This window comes from Sinocyclocheilus grahami, unplaced genomic scaffold (genome assembly GCF_001515645.1).
Source record: "Sinocyclocheilus grahami isolate Dianchi unplaced genomic scaffold, SAMN03320097.WGS_v1.1 scaffold462.1, whole genome shotgun sequence".
NCBI classification, from domain to species: Eukaryota; Metazoa; Chordata; class Actinopteri; order Cypriniformes; family Cyprinidae; genus Sinocyclocheilus; species Sinocyclocheilus grahami.
Genome location: NW_015505641.1, coordinates 185977 through 202716, shown reverse-complemented (window position 1 = coordinate 202716; position 16740 = coordinate 185977). Strand labels below are relative to the sequence as shown.

The 16740-nt window shown below is 34.3% G+C and overlaps 1 protein-coding gene across 1 annotated transcript in view; it reads right to left on the bottom strand.

Moving 5' to 3' along the window:
* LOC107552956 (inactive ubiquitin carboxyl-terminal hydrolase 53-like) overlaps nucleotides 1–16740 on the bottom strand; it is a 26061-nt gene that overhangs the window by 196 nt on the left and 9125 nt on the right. Inside the window, exons 4-9 of the mRNA XM_016235019.1 lie at nucleotides 16357–16506; nucleotides 14110–14307; nucleotides 12474–12642; nucleotides 10915–11064; nucleotides 8521–8658; nucleotides 3050–3740 (exon numbers count right to left, since the gene is read on the bottom strand). Coding sequence (XP_016090505.1) covers nucleotides 3050–3740; nucleotides 8521–8658; nucleotides 10915–11064; nucleotides 12474–12642; nucleotides 14110–14307; nucleotides 16357–16506 — 1496 coding nt within the window. The remainder of the gene's footprint in view (nucleotides 1–3049; nucleotides 3741–8520; nucleotides 8659–10914; nucleotides 11065–12473; nucleotides 12643–14109; nucleotides 14308–16356; nucleotides 16507–16740) is intronic.

Below are 16740 nucleotides of genomic sequence, written 5' to 3'. Positions count from 1 at the left end.
GCTTACTGATTGTTTGGAATTATAAATATGAGCGTAGTTCGTCTGTTAATATCACATGCAGTTTTTTGTTTGTTGTTTTTTTTAGTTTGTTACTCAGACGCAGGCAGTGCGCTGCATGAGACAAAAAAGTAATCTAGCCAAAACAACCGCATAGCCGCTCTTTAGTGTAGATGCATGTTGATTTTATCAGACGATGCTGTGATTATAAATGAGAGTATCTCCTGGTTAACATGTATTAAAAGGGGTCGTCTTTAGTCACTATTTAGTGTGGTATTTTTTGACAATATTCACTCATCATGACAGTAAAATAGGGCATTCTAAGTCAATATACTGCAGTATTTCCTCTCTCAATCAGTAGAAAATATGGCATGCATGAAATCATGCATGGAAAAAAAAATACCGTCATGTACCATGAAACCGGTATCATTTTGAAAAATACCATGATATAAATTATTGGTCATACCGCCCAGCACTAGGTCATGAAACCCTAAAACATAATGTCTTTACTGTATTTTATTTACAGTATTATTACCATATTTTCATTTATAGTATCAGTACTGTAGAATTTATTTTCATTTAGTTTAAACATTTTTTACCTGTAAAAAACAATCAAATTGTGGTACTGCACTGTAAACCATGATTTTTACCATCCCAGCCCCCCCCCCCACACACACACACACAAAAAAATCACAATAACTCATGAGCTTTAGTTCTGATAATATTATTTTTAATTGTTGAACATTTTCTTTTTAAATGTACAAATTACAAATCTTGACCTCTCAGATGCACTAGCTTAAAAAAGGGCATCACCACAGTCCCCTGGGGATTTTGTATCATGGAAAAACATACACATACTGAAAAGCAAAAATTGGCAAGTACACTACCAGTCAAAAGTTTTTGAACAGTAAGATTTTTTATGTTTTTAAAGTCTCTTCTGCTCACCAAGCCTGCATTTATTTGATCCAAAATACAGCAAAAGCAGTGATATTGTGATATATTTTTACCACTTAAAATAACGGCGTTCTATTTGAATATATGGTAAAATGTAATTTATTCCTGTGATGTAAAGCTGAATTTTCAGCATCATTCCTCCAGTCTTCAGTGTCCCATAATCCTTCAGAAATCATTCTAATATGCTGATAAACATTTATTAATATTATTATCAATATTTAAAACAGTTGAGTAAATTTTTTTCAAAATTCTTTGATGCATAGAAAGATATAAAAATCAGCATTTATCTGAAATAAAAAGCTTTTGTAACATTATACACTATACAATTCAAAAGCTTGGAGTCAGTATAATTTTGTTCTTTGGGAAAGAAATTATAGAAATTACTATTTTTATTTAGCAAGGATGCTTTCAATTGATTAAAAGTGATGATAAAGACATTTAGAATGTTACAAAAGATTTATATTTCAGATAAATGCTGTTCTTCGGAACTTTCGATTCATCAAAGAAACCTGAACAAATTCTACTCAGTTGTTTTCAACATAATAATAACAATAATAATAGTTTTCTTAGCAGCAAATCAGAATATTAGAATGATTTTTGAACGATCATGTGACTGGAGTAATGATGCTAAAACTTCAGCTTTAATCACAGGAATAAATTACATTTTAAAATATATTCAAATACAAAACAGTTATTTTAAATAGTAAAAATATTTCAAAATTGTACTGTTTTTGCTGTACTTTGGATCAAATAAATGCAGGCTTGGTAAGGCAGAAGAGACTTCTTTAAGAAACATTAAAAATCTTACTGTTCAATAACTTTTGACTGGTAGTATAAATAAAATACAGTAAAAATGAGTTTGTGGTGTTGTGTTAAATTTCAGTCATTTTGACAGTAAAAGTTGACACGCTCTCCGATGAGAAACAGCAGGATGGGATTCAGGCTGCACCCTCTTTCCAGAATTCCAGCTGATCTGTGACTTTCAATGCATTTGGAGCCACAAATGTTGACCGTCTGAATGAACCTGCAAGCACAATAAAAAAATAACATTATTGATCAAAGCAGTGTTTACAGAATTTGCCTCAACTGTCAAACTTGTTGGTGCTGTATGCACTTTGACGTTAATAAAAACGTTATATACTACATCTGAACGCACCTACAAGGAAGGTACATAATTAGTTGATAATCCATCATATTCAAATGATTAAAGCTCCATTTTTTTACAATGCATTATCAATCAGTAGAGCAAAGTGCTGAAATAATGGATTTGATTCCAGGGGCAGTTCTACAGTGAGTGGATATCCGGGGCTTAGCCCAGAAACATTAATGCATGTATCAGAATACACGGGACACACTTCAAATAAATTAGGCTATGCTAAAAGTTACATTGGCTAAGTGGCTTATTTTTTTTATTTTTAAAGAGACAAGTGTTTCCCACAGACTTTCATTCTATTTGTGGTGACATATATATGCAAACTCATTCTCTGCCAGCACGAGGCGCTGTTGGATTGGTAGAGATCGAGGTTTCCCCGGTAATGCTGTACACAAAGCAGAGCTCCACTCATAAACGCTGCATTATCAGACATTACAAGTGTTACGCCCCGTCCAGGGTGAAGGCACAAAATGAAGGAGTACGAGGACACGGAGGAGTTTTGGAAAACGAATGAACAGTATTTTAATTATTTACAGTACAAGAGGGGGAATTTTAGCTTCAGGAGCCGACAAGGCCAAAATAACAAACAGAAAACAACTAATATACAAACCTCTAAATTCCCTAGTTCACAAAACAAATGTAATTTTTGACATTTTTGATCAATTTAATGCATCCGTTCTGAACAAAACTATTCATGTCTTTCAAAAAAATAATCATACTGACACAAAACGTCTAATTGGTAGAGTATGTAGATTTAAATCTCCCTAATTAATTTCTCAGCCTTACAAAATGACACTTAATAGGAATGTGTAACTAAGCTCACATTGTTACGGAATTCATATTGATTTCTTCTCGTTACCATATTTGTCATCATCATAGTGACACTTATCACCCAATGCAAATGTCTTGATGTGCTTCCTAATTGAGGATTACTGTAGCTCTTACCTGGAGAGGTTTGCTTCTGGTATGGACTGCATGTCTTTGTTGCTCAAGTTCTCCACCACAGGAGAGTCCAGGTTTGCCGAGCTGCTGCTGAGACGATCACTGCTCTCGTATCCAGATTCAGTGCGCTGGAATTTCCAGTTATCAGTCTGAATGGTGAGGTTACTGACGCTTGATTTAACCCTGTCCTCTGATTCCAGCGAGCTCCTGCTGCCCATGTCTTGCCGCTGCTCGTCCTCGTAAATCGTCATTAAGCTCTTGGGTTTGCGTTCTTCTCGTCGGACCCACGCCGACTCTTCACTGTCCTGATTAAAGGTCTGTCTGCGAGAGTTGTGGGAGTTTTGATTATTATCGCTGTTTATTATGCTGTCGACGTTAAGCGCCTCTCGCATCGGCCTCCACGCTCGATTCGGCCGGCTGTGAGGGTTTCCATACATCCGGGAGTCCTGACTGCTGTCTGTATCGTAGCCATTGGCCACATCCAGCCTCCGAGAGCGGCTCTCTCCAGGGGGATGAAGCGGAACGCGAGGCTGGGACTGAGAGCGGGGCTCGTGGCTGTACTGAGTGTTAGTAACAGGCCAGCGATCGGCTTTTGTCGGACCCCTGCCCTGGCTGCTGTAGAGCCGCGACTCCAGATGCTTGAAGCCGTTCTCCGGAGGTGACAGCGAGCGGGAATGAGGCTTGTCAGGGGAGTCTGGGGAGGAGAAACATATAGTTACACAACAAAGCTTATTGGCGTTTTACAAGAAAAAACTATTTTAGTCTTTCTATTTCAAGTTCAATTCAATGTGTCACTTCCTGTTTCTTCTGAGTGAAAATTGTTTTTAAAAGGGTCATATGATGCATTATTATATATAAAACATTATTTTGTGTATTTGGTGTAATGAAATGTTTATGCGGTTTAAGGTTAAAAAAACACTATTTTCCACACACTGCCTTTCTGAAACGCGTCGGTTTTTACAAAGCTCATCGTTCTGAAAAGCGAGGTGTGCTGTGATTGGCCAGCTATCCAGTGCGTTGTGATTGGCCGAATTCCTCAAGCGTGTGACGGAAATGTTACACCCTTACCATACTGTGATGCCGTGTCCCGGTGCGATGAGACAAAAACAATAAAACCCATTACAAACGAGGCATTTGTTGCATCCAGTGGGGACATAATTACGGATTTACGGATTTACGGATGCAAATCTTCCCACACAGTGACGTAGACATGTGGGGGCGTGTTTAAACGAGGCGTTTTAGGAGGGCGTGGACGAGTCTTAACTTTTATAAAATGTCTTGGCAACTTTAGGGATCTTATCTATTCACAAACAGCTTGTAACACTCCAAAGAGAAAAACTTGAAATGCCATCATATGACCCCTTTAAATAAATCCTTAATTTTAGTTTTTAGAAGCACAATGGTAACGGAGTTATCACATGGGTTATGCTTTTTTTTTGTCTGGACTTATTAGTATGGTTTAAAAATACATTAAAAATGTTTTAATTCATACATGCAATTACTTGATTACACCACTGCTATGAGGAGGAGGATTTTCAATTTCTGAATTCAAATTAATTTTGATATTTTTGGGGGTACATAAATATTTTTTTTTTTACTGTGTCCTGATATCATAATGAAGAAAAAAAACAATTAAAACAATAAAATACTTAGTTTTGCATTTTATATGCAATTTTATATTATTTTTCAAATAAAAAATATAACAATATATAAATAATATTATATATGTATACAACAATGCAAATATAGAATTTAAATACAATTTTATACTATTTATGCTTTATTTATTTAACTTATTTATATATGAAAATAAATTCTTAGCTTTGCATCATTTTATTGAATACTTCGAGAAGGTAAAGGTCAAAAGTCTATTAAAATATCAGATAATTTGACCTTTTTCTGACAAGGCAAGGTTTATTTCGGTTGTTAAAGTGTGGTATGACTCCTTAAAATGTAATGATATTCATGAATGAATTCACGATGTAAACATATTTAACACTGAAAAAAAAACACTTCAGTTGTAAGGATTCAATTCTAAACTGTTCAGCATTTCAGATTTGTCAGTCTTTCATATGTTCATATGAATAGAACTGTATTTATCTTTCCGAACAAGACTGATCAGTGTATTCTGTGTGAACGCAGCCCTGGTTCTGGTTGAGTCACACATTTTGCTGCATTATTAAATTGTTCATTACATTACACAAACACAATCCATCGATGCTGAACCTGCTTCCAGTCTGCAGGCCAGAATCATCCATCTCCGACATATGCGGGGTTGCACTAACAGCCTGGATGACCTTTTTTCTCGTGAAGGTGGAAGAGTGACTTTCTTTGGGCAGAACAGTGCTGATTTTGGCACTGTTAAATGGGCTGGCATAGAGATTCTGCGGCAATGCAAATCCATACGGCTCCATTCCACATTGCCAAGTTCACTATATCATCATGCAGTATGAGCTTGAAAAAACAGCATTATCTCATTAGATATTAATGCAACTTTGACTTGTGGCCGTCACACACACTGAAAATGCTAATTATCTGGCATAATGAATTCTCAAACAGCCTACACAGTTAACTTTCTACAAGACAAAGGCAGTTTGGTTTGAGATCTAAACGCTGAAGGCTAAAAAGCCATTAGTAAGCCATATACCTACTTAAAAAGGGTAAAGCAAAGTCAAGCATCTTGGCTTGCAAACCACAACTTTACAGCTTATGAGCAATAAAAGGAGATGGTAATGTTGGTCACATGACACCTGCACAATATGGTGAGCCAGTTTCACTGCACATGAGGAAATTGTGATACTCATAAACTTATATCTACATGAGCTGGTTCTCACTGTCCAGTGAGCCATGCTATAAAAGAAGAGCGCTTAAATGAACTTCAAATCTTAAAAGTATATATAAAAAAAAACTGTACTTGCAGATAACATAATATCAAATAAAAGGTCACTTAAAGGGACACTTTATTGACTATGGCTCTTAACACACTTTAGTACAATTTTCAAAAAGTGCACTTTGTAATAATGTCAAATTAAGTTTCACTTTAAAGTACATTTTAAATCATCATGTTTTAATAATCTTTGTCATGTTTTAATGAAGTACACTGATTTTGATGTGTTGACTAACATACTAAAGCACATGTAAAGTACTTGATTATAATCTCAACGGTAGTGTGTTATTCAATATTAGATTTAAAGTTAATACATTTTAAGGCTACACTTCATTTTAAGGTGTCCTTGTTACAGTGTAATTATACATTTAAGTACTGAGTAATATTAATCACATGTACTATATGGTTAGGGTTTGGTTTAGGATTACTTGCATGTAATTAATTATGCATAATTAATTGTTATTATAATAGTAAGTACATGTAACGTGTAACAAGGACACCTTAAAATAAAGTGTTACCCATTTTAAATGAACTAAATTGCAGCATCATTACAAATGTGTAATTGCAAATATATTTAAATACAAGACATACAAGTTTCAATAGAAATGACATTGAAGTAAATTTTAGTAATAATGAAATTGCAAATAAAGAATATCTCTAAAGCTAATTGGATTTAATATAAATTTAAAATAACATGCAATTAAGTGTCTGTTGTAAGTACATTTTTTCCGTAAGTAGTACCGATTTTAAAAGTTTGCTAAAGTGTACAGTAGTTCTCTTTCACAAGGGATTACTTTTAAAGCAATAGTCAACCTAAAATGAAAACTCACACCAATATTCAAAATCCGTACGGCTTGCTTTATTCTGCATGACACAACATGAGAAATGTGAAAGAATGTACAAGCAACTCTTTTCCATTTAATGAAAGTAAAGGGAGACTCTGATTTTATGAAGCTCATTCACTTTCATTATATGGAAAAGAACAGCCAACACATTCTGCAAAATCTCTCCTTTTGTGTTTCACATAAAAAGAAAGCCATACGAGTCTGGAACGACATGAGGGTGAGTAAATTACTCTCTCAGTAAACTATTACTCTTATTCCTTTACACTGATCTAATCTATTCAGCAAATTTGATGCAATGTGTTAATATATTTACATTTTTCGTTTGGAAATGATCTCAATTCTCAATTGATCACAATTATAGTAAAACCACCTGGAAACTTGGAAGTGGAGGTGGATTTGCATTGCACGACTCTATGTGACATGATTTCGCATCCAGCATTTTATAAAACACCCAAATATTTTGACAGGTGCACATACAGTAGCTGTCAGCCATCTGGTTAATCATGCTGCCTCTGATTATAATGATACATTTCAATAATAAATACATATAAATGTATTGATATTTTCACCATAAAACAATTTCCATCCACCGAACCCTCCGTTTAGAGATGCATGATATTCATTTGTAGAAAAATCTAAATATAACTTTATAACGACCCACTATTAATTTGCGCTGGAAAAGAGTTAGACTGAGGAACCGTTACAGAGATTACAGCCCTCTGGAGCACACGTCAGAGGTAATCTGTGTTTTTAACACTTCTCGCTGACCCCGGGTTACATAAGGACCAGCAGAGCGCTGTGAGCGAGTTTATTCCGCTCCAAAGCTCCGCTATAAGCTTCGAGTGTAACTACCACAGATCTGTGCTTCTCCAAAGAGGACTGAGGAGACATTTAAAGTGGTCTGACTGAATACAAGAGAGCAAAAGTGGTAGAATACAATTTCTTTCTTGCTACGGTTGAAAAATGTGCTTGTTCAAATCTTTAACCCTGAATGCACTACCAGTCAGAAATATTTTGAAAGAAGTATCTTTGCTCACCGAGGCTGCATTTAATTGATCAAAAATACATTAAAACAGTTCATTTGTAAAATATTACAACAATGTAAAGTAACTGTTTTCTAATTGATTAACTAATATATGTTAAAATGTAATTTATTCCTGTGATCAAATCTGAATTTTCTCCAGTCTTCAGCGTCACATGATCCTTCAGAAATCATTCTAATATGATTATTTGCTGTTTGAATATTATCAATTACTATTGGTGCTCAATTATTAATAGTGGTTCTTATTATAAATGTTGAAAACAGTTGTGCTGCTTAACATTTGTGTGGATACACTGTGATTAATTTTTTATCAGGAATCTTATATTACTAAAAAGTTCGAAATAACTATTTTGTCTTTACGCCATTTTGATCAATTTAATGCATCTTTGCTTAATGAAAGTATTAATTTTTTTATTTTAAATCTTTCTTATGCCAAACTTTTTAGTGACAGTTATCACGGTTTCCACAAAGATATCAAGCAGCACAACAAATGATTTTCAACATTGATAACAATTCAAACAGAAAACAGCTATTGTAATATGTCACAATATACCATATTTTTGATCAAATAAATGCATCCCTGGTGAGCATAAGAGACTTTCAAAAAACTTTCAAAAGAGAGGCTTGCCTTTATAAAAGCCACTAATGGCATTTTATTGAAATATTTCTACCCAAAACAGTCAAGTTGTAACATTCTTACCCCGGAGCCTCAGTTTTTCTGTTCTTGTCTGTGACCGATCCGAGTCCTTCTTAATAAGGTTGATGGGACGACCTTCTTTTGGCAGCTCCCGCAAAATCTCTCTGAATCGAATCTGAATTGGATCAACGTTCATCTTGACTGTAAGACAAACAACACAGATATGGATAAATGCGGCACTTTCACCAGAGATTCCACAAATTAAGCAAAAGGCACTATTTCAGCAAAATCAGGTCCTACCGAGGTCTTAAAAACTATATAGCTTGAATTCATTACCTTTACTATAAATGATCATATATCAGGGTCTGAATCTAGTGTGTGTGCTTTTTTTTGATACAGGAATTCTGAAATGTTAATGCAGCCATTAAAAAAAACTGTCAAGTATGTTTTATGGGTCTGCTGTAAAATCCATATGCAGCACCCTTCAAATAAATCATTAGAGTTGAAGTTAAGCATCATTGGGATGGTGGGAGAAAGTGTGGCCTCTGCACTCTTTAAATACACCCTTGAGGCTTCTGGGAAGGACAGTAGAGCCTAAGAGCCTTAACGGCAATCAATGTGTATCTGTGTGTGTGTTCCAGTATTTTTTGCTGTGCTGGAGGAGAAAAGCAGTGAAGTGTTACAAGAGAGCAAAAGAGTGAGAGAGAGACAGATAACAGAGAGAGAAAGGACATTTCTTGCCCTCAAACACACTGCAGTCACATAACGGTCACACAGCTGAGAAAACATCATGCTATCAGCAATCCCAGATCACATTCCCAAGCATACTTAAAAGACACAGATCTCCTTCTGAACTTTGTAAAGTTTACTCTTACAGTGGCCTGAAGAGATACATGGACATCTAAGCCACATTAAAACAAACGAGAGAAAAAAAAAGCAAAGAAAAAAAAAAAGAAAATAGAGAGGAAAAAACCCCCAAAAAGAAATCCCCAAAACTGAACATAAAAAAGCAACAAAACAAAATAGCAAAACAAAAACCATAAAACCAAGACAACAAAATAAAAACAACAACAACAACAACAACTAAAGCTATTTTTGTGTTAAATGAGAAAGTATTAAGTAGACATTACAAACTGTAGCTTTAGAAATAAATATTTTACTTGATTCAACATAAAATGTATGACACAAACATTTAGGCAACAACATCCTAACATAAACTATTGAACATAAAAGAAGATAATTTGAAAAACATCTCAGTATTTTTTGTTCGTTTGTTTTTGCTCTGTTTATGAATGGGCCTTTGAATCATTGATTCACACGATTCGCTCAAAAGGTGGATTCATTCAGAAACTAAACACTGCTGTGTTGCTCGGAGACACGCAACAATTCTGCTATGGCTTAAAAGATAATATGTCCTCTGCAAAATTGAGCAAAAACACATAATATTGTGTTTAAAATATAACTAAATACCAGCTTCTTATTTACTGAACTGTTGTATAAAATCACATTTAAACTCGTCATAGATCGGGACAAAATCAGCACTCCTGTGATATTGCTCTCGCTGCTCGTGTGATATGTGATATACATAAATATGAGACAAAAACACATACAGGGGCATTTTTGCACCAATATCTTGAATTTAGTGCATAACTGCATTTATGGAGTTGTTGCCCTGCATCGTATTTGTCAACAGCCAACTAAATGAAATGTAAGATTATGTAGAGGTCTGGGGATGGGGCCATTGCGTTAACTGCTTAAAATATTTTAAATCGCGTTATTTTTTCATAACCAAGTTAACGCGTTAAACTGACAGCCCATATACATATATAAACTAATATTTGTTAATTAATAAAAACAACATAATTACTTAAACTTTAACTAAAACTACGATTAAAACAGCTGTTATTTTTTTTTTGATATTTCCTAATTCAAACGGTTAATAGAAAAATCTTATCCCAAACATTGTACACTTTAGCAAATATTGGGTCTTTTGTTTTAACAGTCTTGAGTAGCGAAATTCATTCCTGACTTTCAAAAAAGAAAACATATCTGTCATTATGTTGTTACTAGGGCTGCACAATTAATCTAATTAAAATATAAATCGTGACATCATCTTGCAATTTGGACAAATTAATTAATGTGATTAACAGTCCTAGTCATAACCAGCAAGTCATTGTAAGGTGCAGCAATACCAAACATACAATTTGGGGTGTTCATGTTTTAGTGTTTTAAGTGCTTTTATATCTTTTTAAAAAAAAATAAAAGTTTATAAAAGTGCTTTGATATCTTTATATCTAGCAATTTGTCGAAATGAATGCATGTAGTGCAAGAAAATGAGTAATAGATCCAGTTAGAACCACCAAGTCATTGTGAGCTGCAATAATAGCAACCATATCATTTGTGGAATCCGTGTTTTAAGTTCTTTATACAGTATGTGTGTTTATGTGTTTTCTTTACCTGGCCCTCTGCCGCCGCTGGTCTGGTTACTGCCACGACTGAACACAGAGGGAGGCTGAGACTTCTGCTTCGGAGTACCATGATTTGAGAAGAAAGCAGTCAAGTTCTCTCGCGTCAACTCCAACTTCTTTCCGCCCAGTATAGGAGTACCTGAAAGAGACATACAAATAATTTCATTCTTTAATTTTTTATGCACCACATCTTCATTTAATTTGATAAAATTACTTATTTAATATTATTCGGTTATTTTACTTCATCTTTCACACCCACAGCTTTCAAAGACTGTGACTTGTCTGAAAAGACATTCTGATTTAATTTTGTACTGTGAAAATTATGAACATTTTCACAAAAGAAAAAAAAAATCTTAAAGGTTTTTAATACATAATCAAATTTGACAAAACATCCATCGTGTGCTTAACAATGAAGATTTTCAAAACCTTATTAAACCTTTATTTTTAAACCTATTTGATTTGTAGTGAATCTTTACTGTTAGTGGTGCAAAAATTTACATTTGTGACCCTGGAGCACAAAACCAGTCTTAAATCGCTGGGGTATATTTGTAGCAATAGCCAAAAATACACTGCATGCGTCAAAATTATAGATTTTTCTTTTATGCCAAAAATCATTAATATAAGATCATGTTCCATGAAGATATTTTGTCAATTTCCTACTGTAAATATATCAAAACCTAATTTTCTCAGTATTTTGATTTTTTTGCACTCTCAGATTCCAGATTTTCAAATAGCTGTATCTCGGCCAAATATTGTCCTATCATAACAAACCATACATCAACAGAAAGCTTTGTATGTATAAATCTCAATTTCAATTTCAATTGACCCTTATGACTGGTTTTGTGCTCCAGGGTCACATTTAGATTTTCGAGCAGTACTAGTGGCACTAGTTAAGCACTGATTCAAGATATTTTATTAATCACATACAGTTATATACAGAATACACTTGCTGTGAAATGCAAACATTAAATTGCATAGGCATCAGCATAGCTAACACACCACTGATTCAAAATAACAAACAACACTCAATTAGTGCTAATCAATATTAACTAACAATATTAATGATCCTCTCTTATACAATAAACTCAATGAAGACGCAGCACTTTATTTATTAACTTTTTTAATTATATTTTGGAATATTATTATATTCCAAAATATTATTTAGTATTTATTTAATATTATATTATTATTTAATATTATATTTTAGAAATTTCAGAGATTTTGAACAGTGTTTTTTTTTTTTTTAAGGAAGCAAGCATCTGAAAATTCAAGTGATTAAATAATTATCTGTGATTAATCTACTGTCATTTTTTAAAGCAGAATGAAACCGTTAAAATGACGAATGCATTATTAAATGTGTTAAAAATAATGATTTAATGTTACGTTTAATTTATGTTGACAGCTAAAATATCAATTTATTTTTGCTACCAGCAACAAAAATAGTTTCAAAATAAGTCATAGCAGAGTTTGCCTTTATTCAAATGGTATACCTTAACATGTGTTGAATTGACCTGAATACAATATAACTGCATTGAAATTGGTTTCTACCTGGTGCTTCTCCATTGACTGAGCTCTTATTTTGGGTAGCACTGCTGTTGGTCCGCTGGGCCTCGTCTGTTACCACAGCACTGCCATCAGGGTTAGAGTAAAACAAGAGCAAGGGCTGGAAGTGACCTCTGATGCATTTAGTGACCACATCCTTCCATCTGGATCCCACCTTTAAAAAAATAATAATTCTTTAGCATACAGAGAGCAGTTACCTGAAGTGTTAGATTATTATTAGACGTGAAGGCTTGCATGCTTCGGAGGTAAGAGTACGCAGGCTGTACTACAAAAGTCTCTCCAGGCAAACAGATGTAACCTTCTTAATTAACAGACGGAAGAGAACAGCAGTAAAAGTCAGCAAGCAGGACGAGGATGCATTAAAGAAACACAATTATCTGAACAGTCAAAAAAGAGCAGGCAAGACTGTAAAGGAGATGAATTAAGACATGCTTAATCAACAAAACAGCTGTTATGAAGTACGTTCTCTTACACTGCATACTGGATTGGCTCTCTATACTGTATGTTAGCACACACACATCTACTCTATACTGTATGTTAGCACACACACATCTACTCTATACTGTATGTTAGCACACACACATCTACTCTATACTGTATGTTAGCACACACACATCTACTCTATACTGTATGTTAGCACACACACATCTACTGTAGTGCACATATTGTGTGTGAGGGTGATTTATCTTGGCGGTGGAGACGGGCACCACTAGCCCAGTGAGAGCTGAAGTGCACATGCAAGCACAAGCCGCACACTACTGATAGATGATGAAGAGATGCACCACTACACTGCATCGCCACATATTTCACACTCGCTGGCTGCCCATTAAAATCCTTTGATTGGTGGCATTGTAATTTTAGTATAATTGAGATGCCATTATAGTTTTTATTAATTAGTTTTATTTTTATATTTTTTTAATTTGTTAAAATTGTAGTTTAGTGCAATTTACAAGTGCAAATGTCTAACGATTTGTAAATAAAGAAGCATTTAATTGAGAAGTGAAATGGCATAAGTTTTGCTTTCTGTGAAATTGATCAAAATAAAGTGAGTTTATGAATAAAAAGAACAAATATCCACCAATGGACTTAGGAAAACAACGTATTTCAAAGAGAAATGTTTTCAAACCCTAATTACAGATATTTGTTGTTTTTTAAACTCACTTAATTTTGTTCAGTTTCTCAGAAAACAAGACTTTATCTCTTCATTTTGCATCTCAAGGAAATTGATCTCGATTTAAAGATGTTTAGATATTTGTATTGGAAAACAAGACAAAAATACTGAGGAAGGTATTCATTTTTAGCAATGCATGTAATCAGAGATTTTGAACAGTGTTTTTTTTTTTTTTTAAGGAAGCAAGCATCTGAAAATTCAAGTGATTAAATAATTATCTGTGATTAATCTACTGTCATTTTTTAAAGCAGAATGAAACCGTTAAAATTACGAATGCATTATTAAATGTGTTAAAAATAATGATTTAATGTTACGTTTAATTTATGTTGACAGCTAAAATATCAATTTATTTTTGCTACCAGCAACAAAAATAGTTTCAAAATAAGTCATAGCAGAGTTTGTCTTTATTCAAATGGTATACCTTAACATGTGTTGAATTGACCTGAATACAATATAACTGCATTGAAACTGGTTTCTACCTGGTGCTTCTCCATTGACTGAGCTCTTATTTTGGGTAGCACTGCTGTTGGTCCGCTGGGCCTCGTCTGTTACCACAGCACTGCCATCAGGGTTAGAGTAAAACAAGAGCAAGGGCTGGAAGTGACCTCTGATGCATTTAGTGACCACATCCTTCCATCTGGATCCCACCTTTAAAAAAATAATAATTCTTTAGCATACAGAGAGCAGTTACCTGAAGTGTTAGATTATTATTAGACGTGAAGGCTTGCATGCTTCGGAGGTAAGAGTACGCAGGCTGTACTACAAAAGTCTCTCCAGGCAAACAGATGTAACCTTCTTAATTAACAGACGGAAGAGAACAGCAGTAAAAGTCAGCAAGCAGGACGAGGATGCATTAAAGAAACACAATTATCTGAACAGTCAAAAAAGAGCAGGCAAGCTCTTGCAGGCAAGCAGACTGTAAAGGAGATGAATTAAGACATGCTTAATCAACAAAACAGCTGTTATGAAGTACGTTCTCTTACACTGCATACTGGATTGGCTCTCTATACTGTATGTTAGCACACACACATCTACTCTATACTGTATGTTAGCACACACACATCTACTGTAGTGCACATATTGTGTGTGAGGGTGATTTATCTTGGCGGTGGAGACGGGCACCACTAGCCCAGTGAGAGCTGAAGTGCACATGCAAGCACAAGCCGCACACTACTGATAGATGATGAAGAGATGCACCACTACACTGCATCGCCACATATTTCACACTCGCTGGCTGCCCATTAAAATCCTTTGATTGGTGGCATTGTAATTTTAGTATAATTGAGATGCCATTATAGTTTTTATTAATTAGTTTTATTTTTATATTTTTTTAATTTGTTAAAATTGTAGTTTAGTGCAATTTACAAGTGCAAATGTCTAACGATTTGTAAATAAAGAAGCATTTAATTGAGAAGTGAAATGGCATAAGTTTTGCTTTCTGTGAAATTGATCAAAATAAAGTGAGTTTATGAATAAAAAGAACAAATATCCACCAATGGACTTAGGAAAACAACGTATTTCAAAGAGAAATGTTTTCAAACCCTAATTACAGATATTTGTTGTTTTTTAAACTCACTTAATTTTGTTCAGTTTCTCAGAAAACAAGACTTTATCTCTTCATTTTGCATCTCAAGGAAATTGATCTCGATTTAAAGATGTTTAGATATTTGTATTGGAAAACAAGACAAAAATACTGAGGAAGGTATTCATTTTTAGCAATGCATGTAAGACTTGAAAACACAATATCATGTTTTTTTACAATCTATTTTTGCTAAAAAATTAAACTATATTTGGTTTAACTAAAAAAAAATTGTGTTTCAAAATCAAGAGAAAAATAAAGATTTGATGAAGAAGCGTACTAGAAACCCTTTGTGTGAGTGCGAGAATGGAGGAAGCAGTTAAGTTAAGTTAAGAGTTAAGTTAAGTTACAGGAAATAAAAACGTGATCAGTTAAAATGGTAAAAATGTTTTGTTATGTAAATGTGCAGATGGAGGGAATGTTTGTTTAATAAGGCACATGACCAGGACTGCTGGGTAGTCGTTAGCATTATGAATAGTAATTGTGTAAATATATAGACAGAAGGACATAAAAGGCACAATATGTAAGAATTTTTTATTAAAATATCCAAAAACCACTAGAACAGTGTTATATATATATTTTGCTGACTTGTGTACTCACATTATCCGAAATGTTTTGAAGAATGTTTAAATCCAGAGAAATAAGCAATTTTAACTAGTGACACGGACCGTGTCTATAGTGTCATTGTGTCGCCTGCCAATGACGTCATAACCCCTCGATTTCCGGTTTTGTAGAAAACATGGAAATACCAAAGACGTTTTAATATTTTGTGCATTTTAATAAACCGGTGATGACCGCACAGAGTAGCATTATAACAGAACTTTCTGCTTTCGAGCCGTGTGTCGTGCTTGTTCAGCGGCTTCGTTTCGCTTCGACGGCATTCAGCCTCACACTGCTTCATTCTACTACGTTAATAAATCATTAGCTCATCCATGAACATGATTTCTGCCTGAGTCCTGTCACATTGCGTCGGCTGTGGAGATGAAGACGACAACTCCCATGATTCCACACTTCATCAAACTACGGCTTTGTTTCTTTGTTTATTTTGAATACACGCCCTCTAGCGGCAAAAATGACATATTGTGCCTTTAAGCCCTAACAGACAAGTGTAGTCTCACCTCTTTGACATTGGCATCATCAAAGAAAACCCATTTGGATGATTTGGTGTGGTAGGCGAAGGCACAGTAATGTCTGCTGGAGTAACAGATCATTCCCACCAATAGCAGCTCACTCTTCTTTGCACGCTCGTCTGTGACGCGATAAAAGAGCTGCAAACACACACCCAAATGCATTTATTTAGACAACGGTAACAAAAATCATACAGCACAATGTTCTTCTAATATTGAAGGTTCAAGGTAGTGATGCACCAAAATGTTGGTAACCAAAAATATTTGGCCAAAACAGCAACAAAAAAAACAAAAAAAATATATATATATATATACTGTATATATATATATATATATATATATATATATATATATATATATATATTATTTCATATA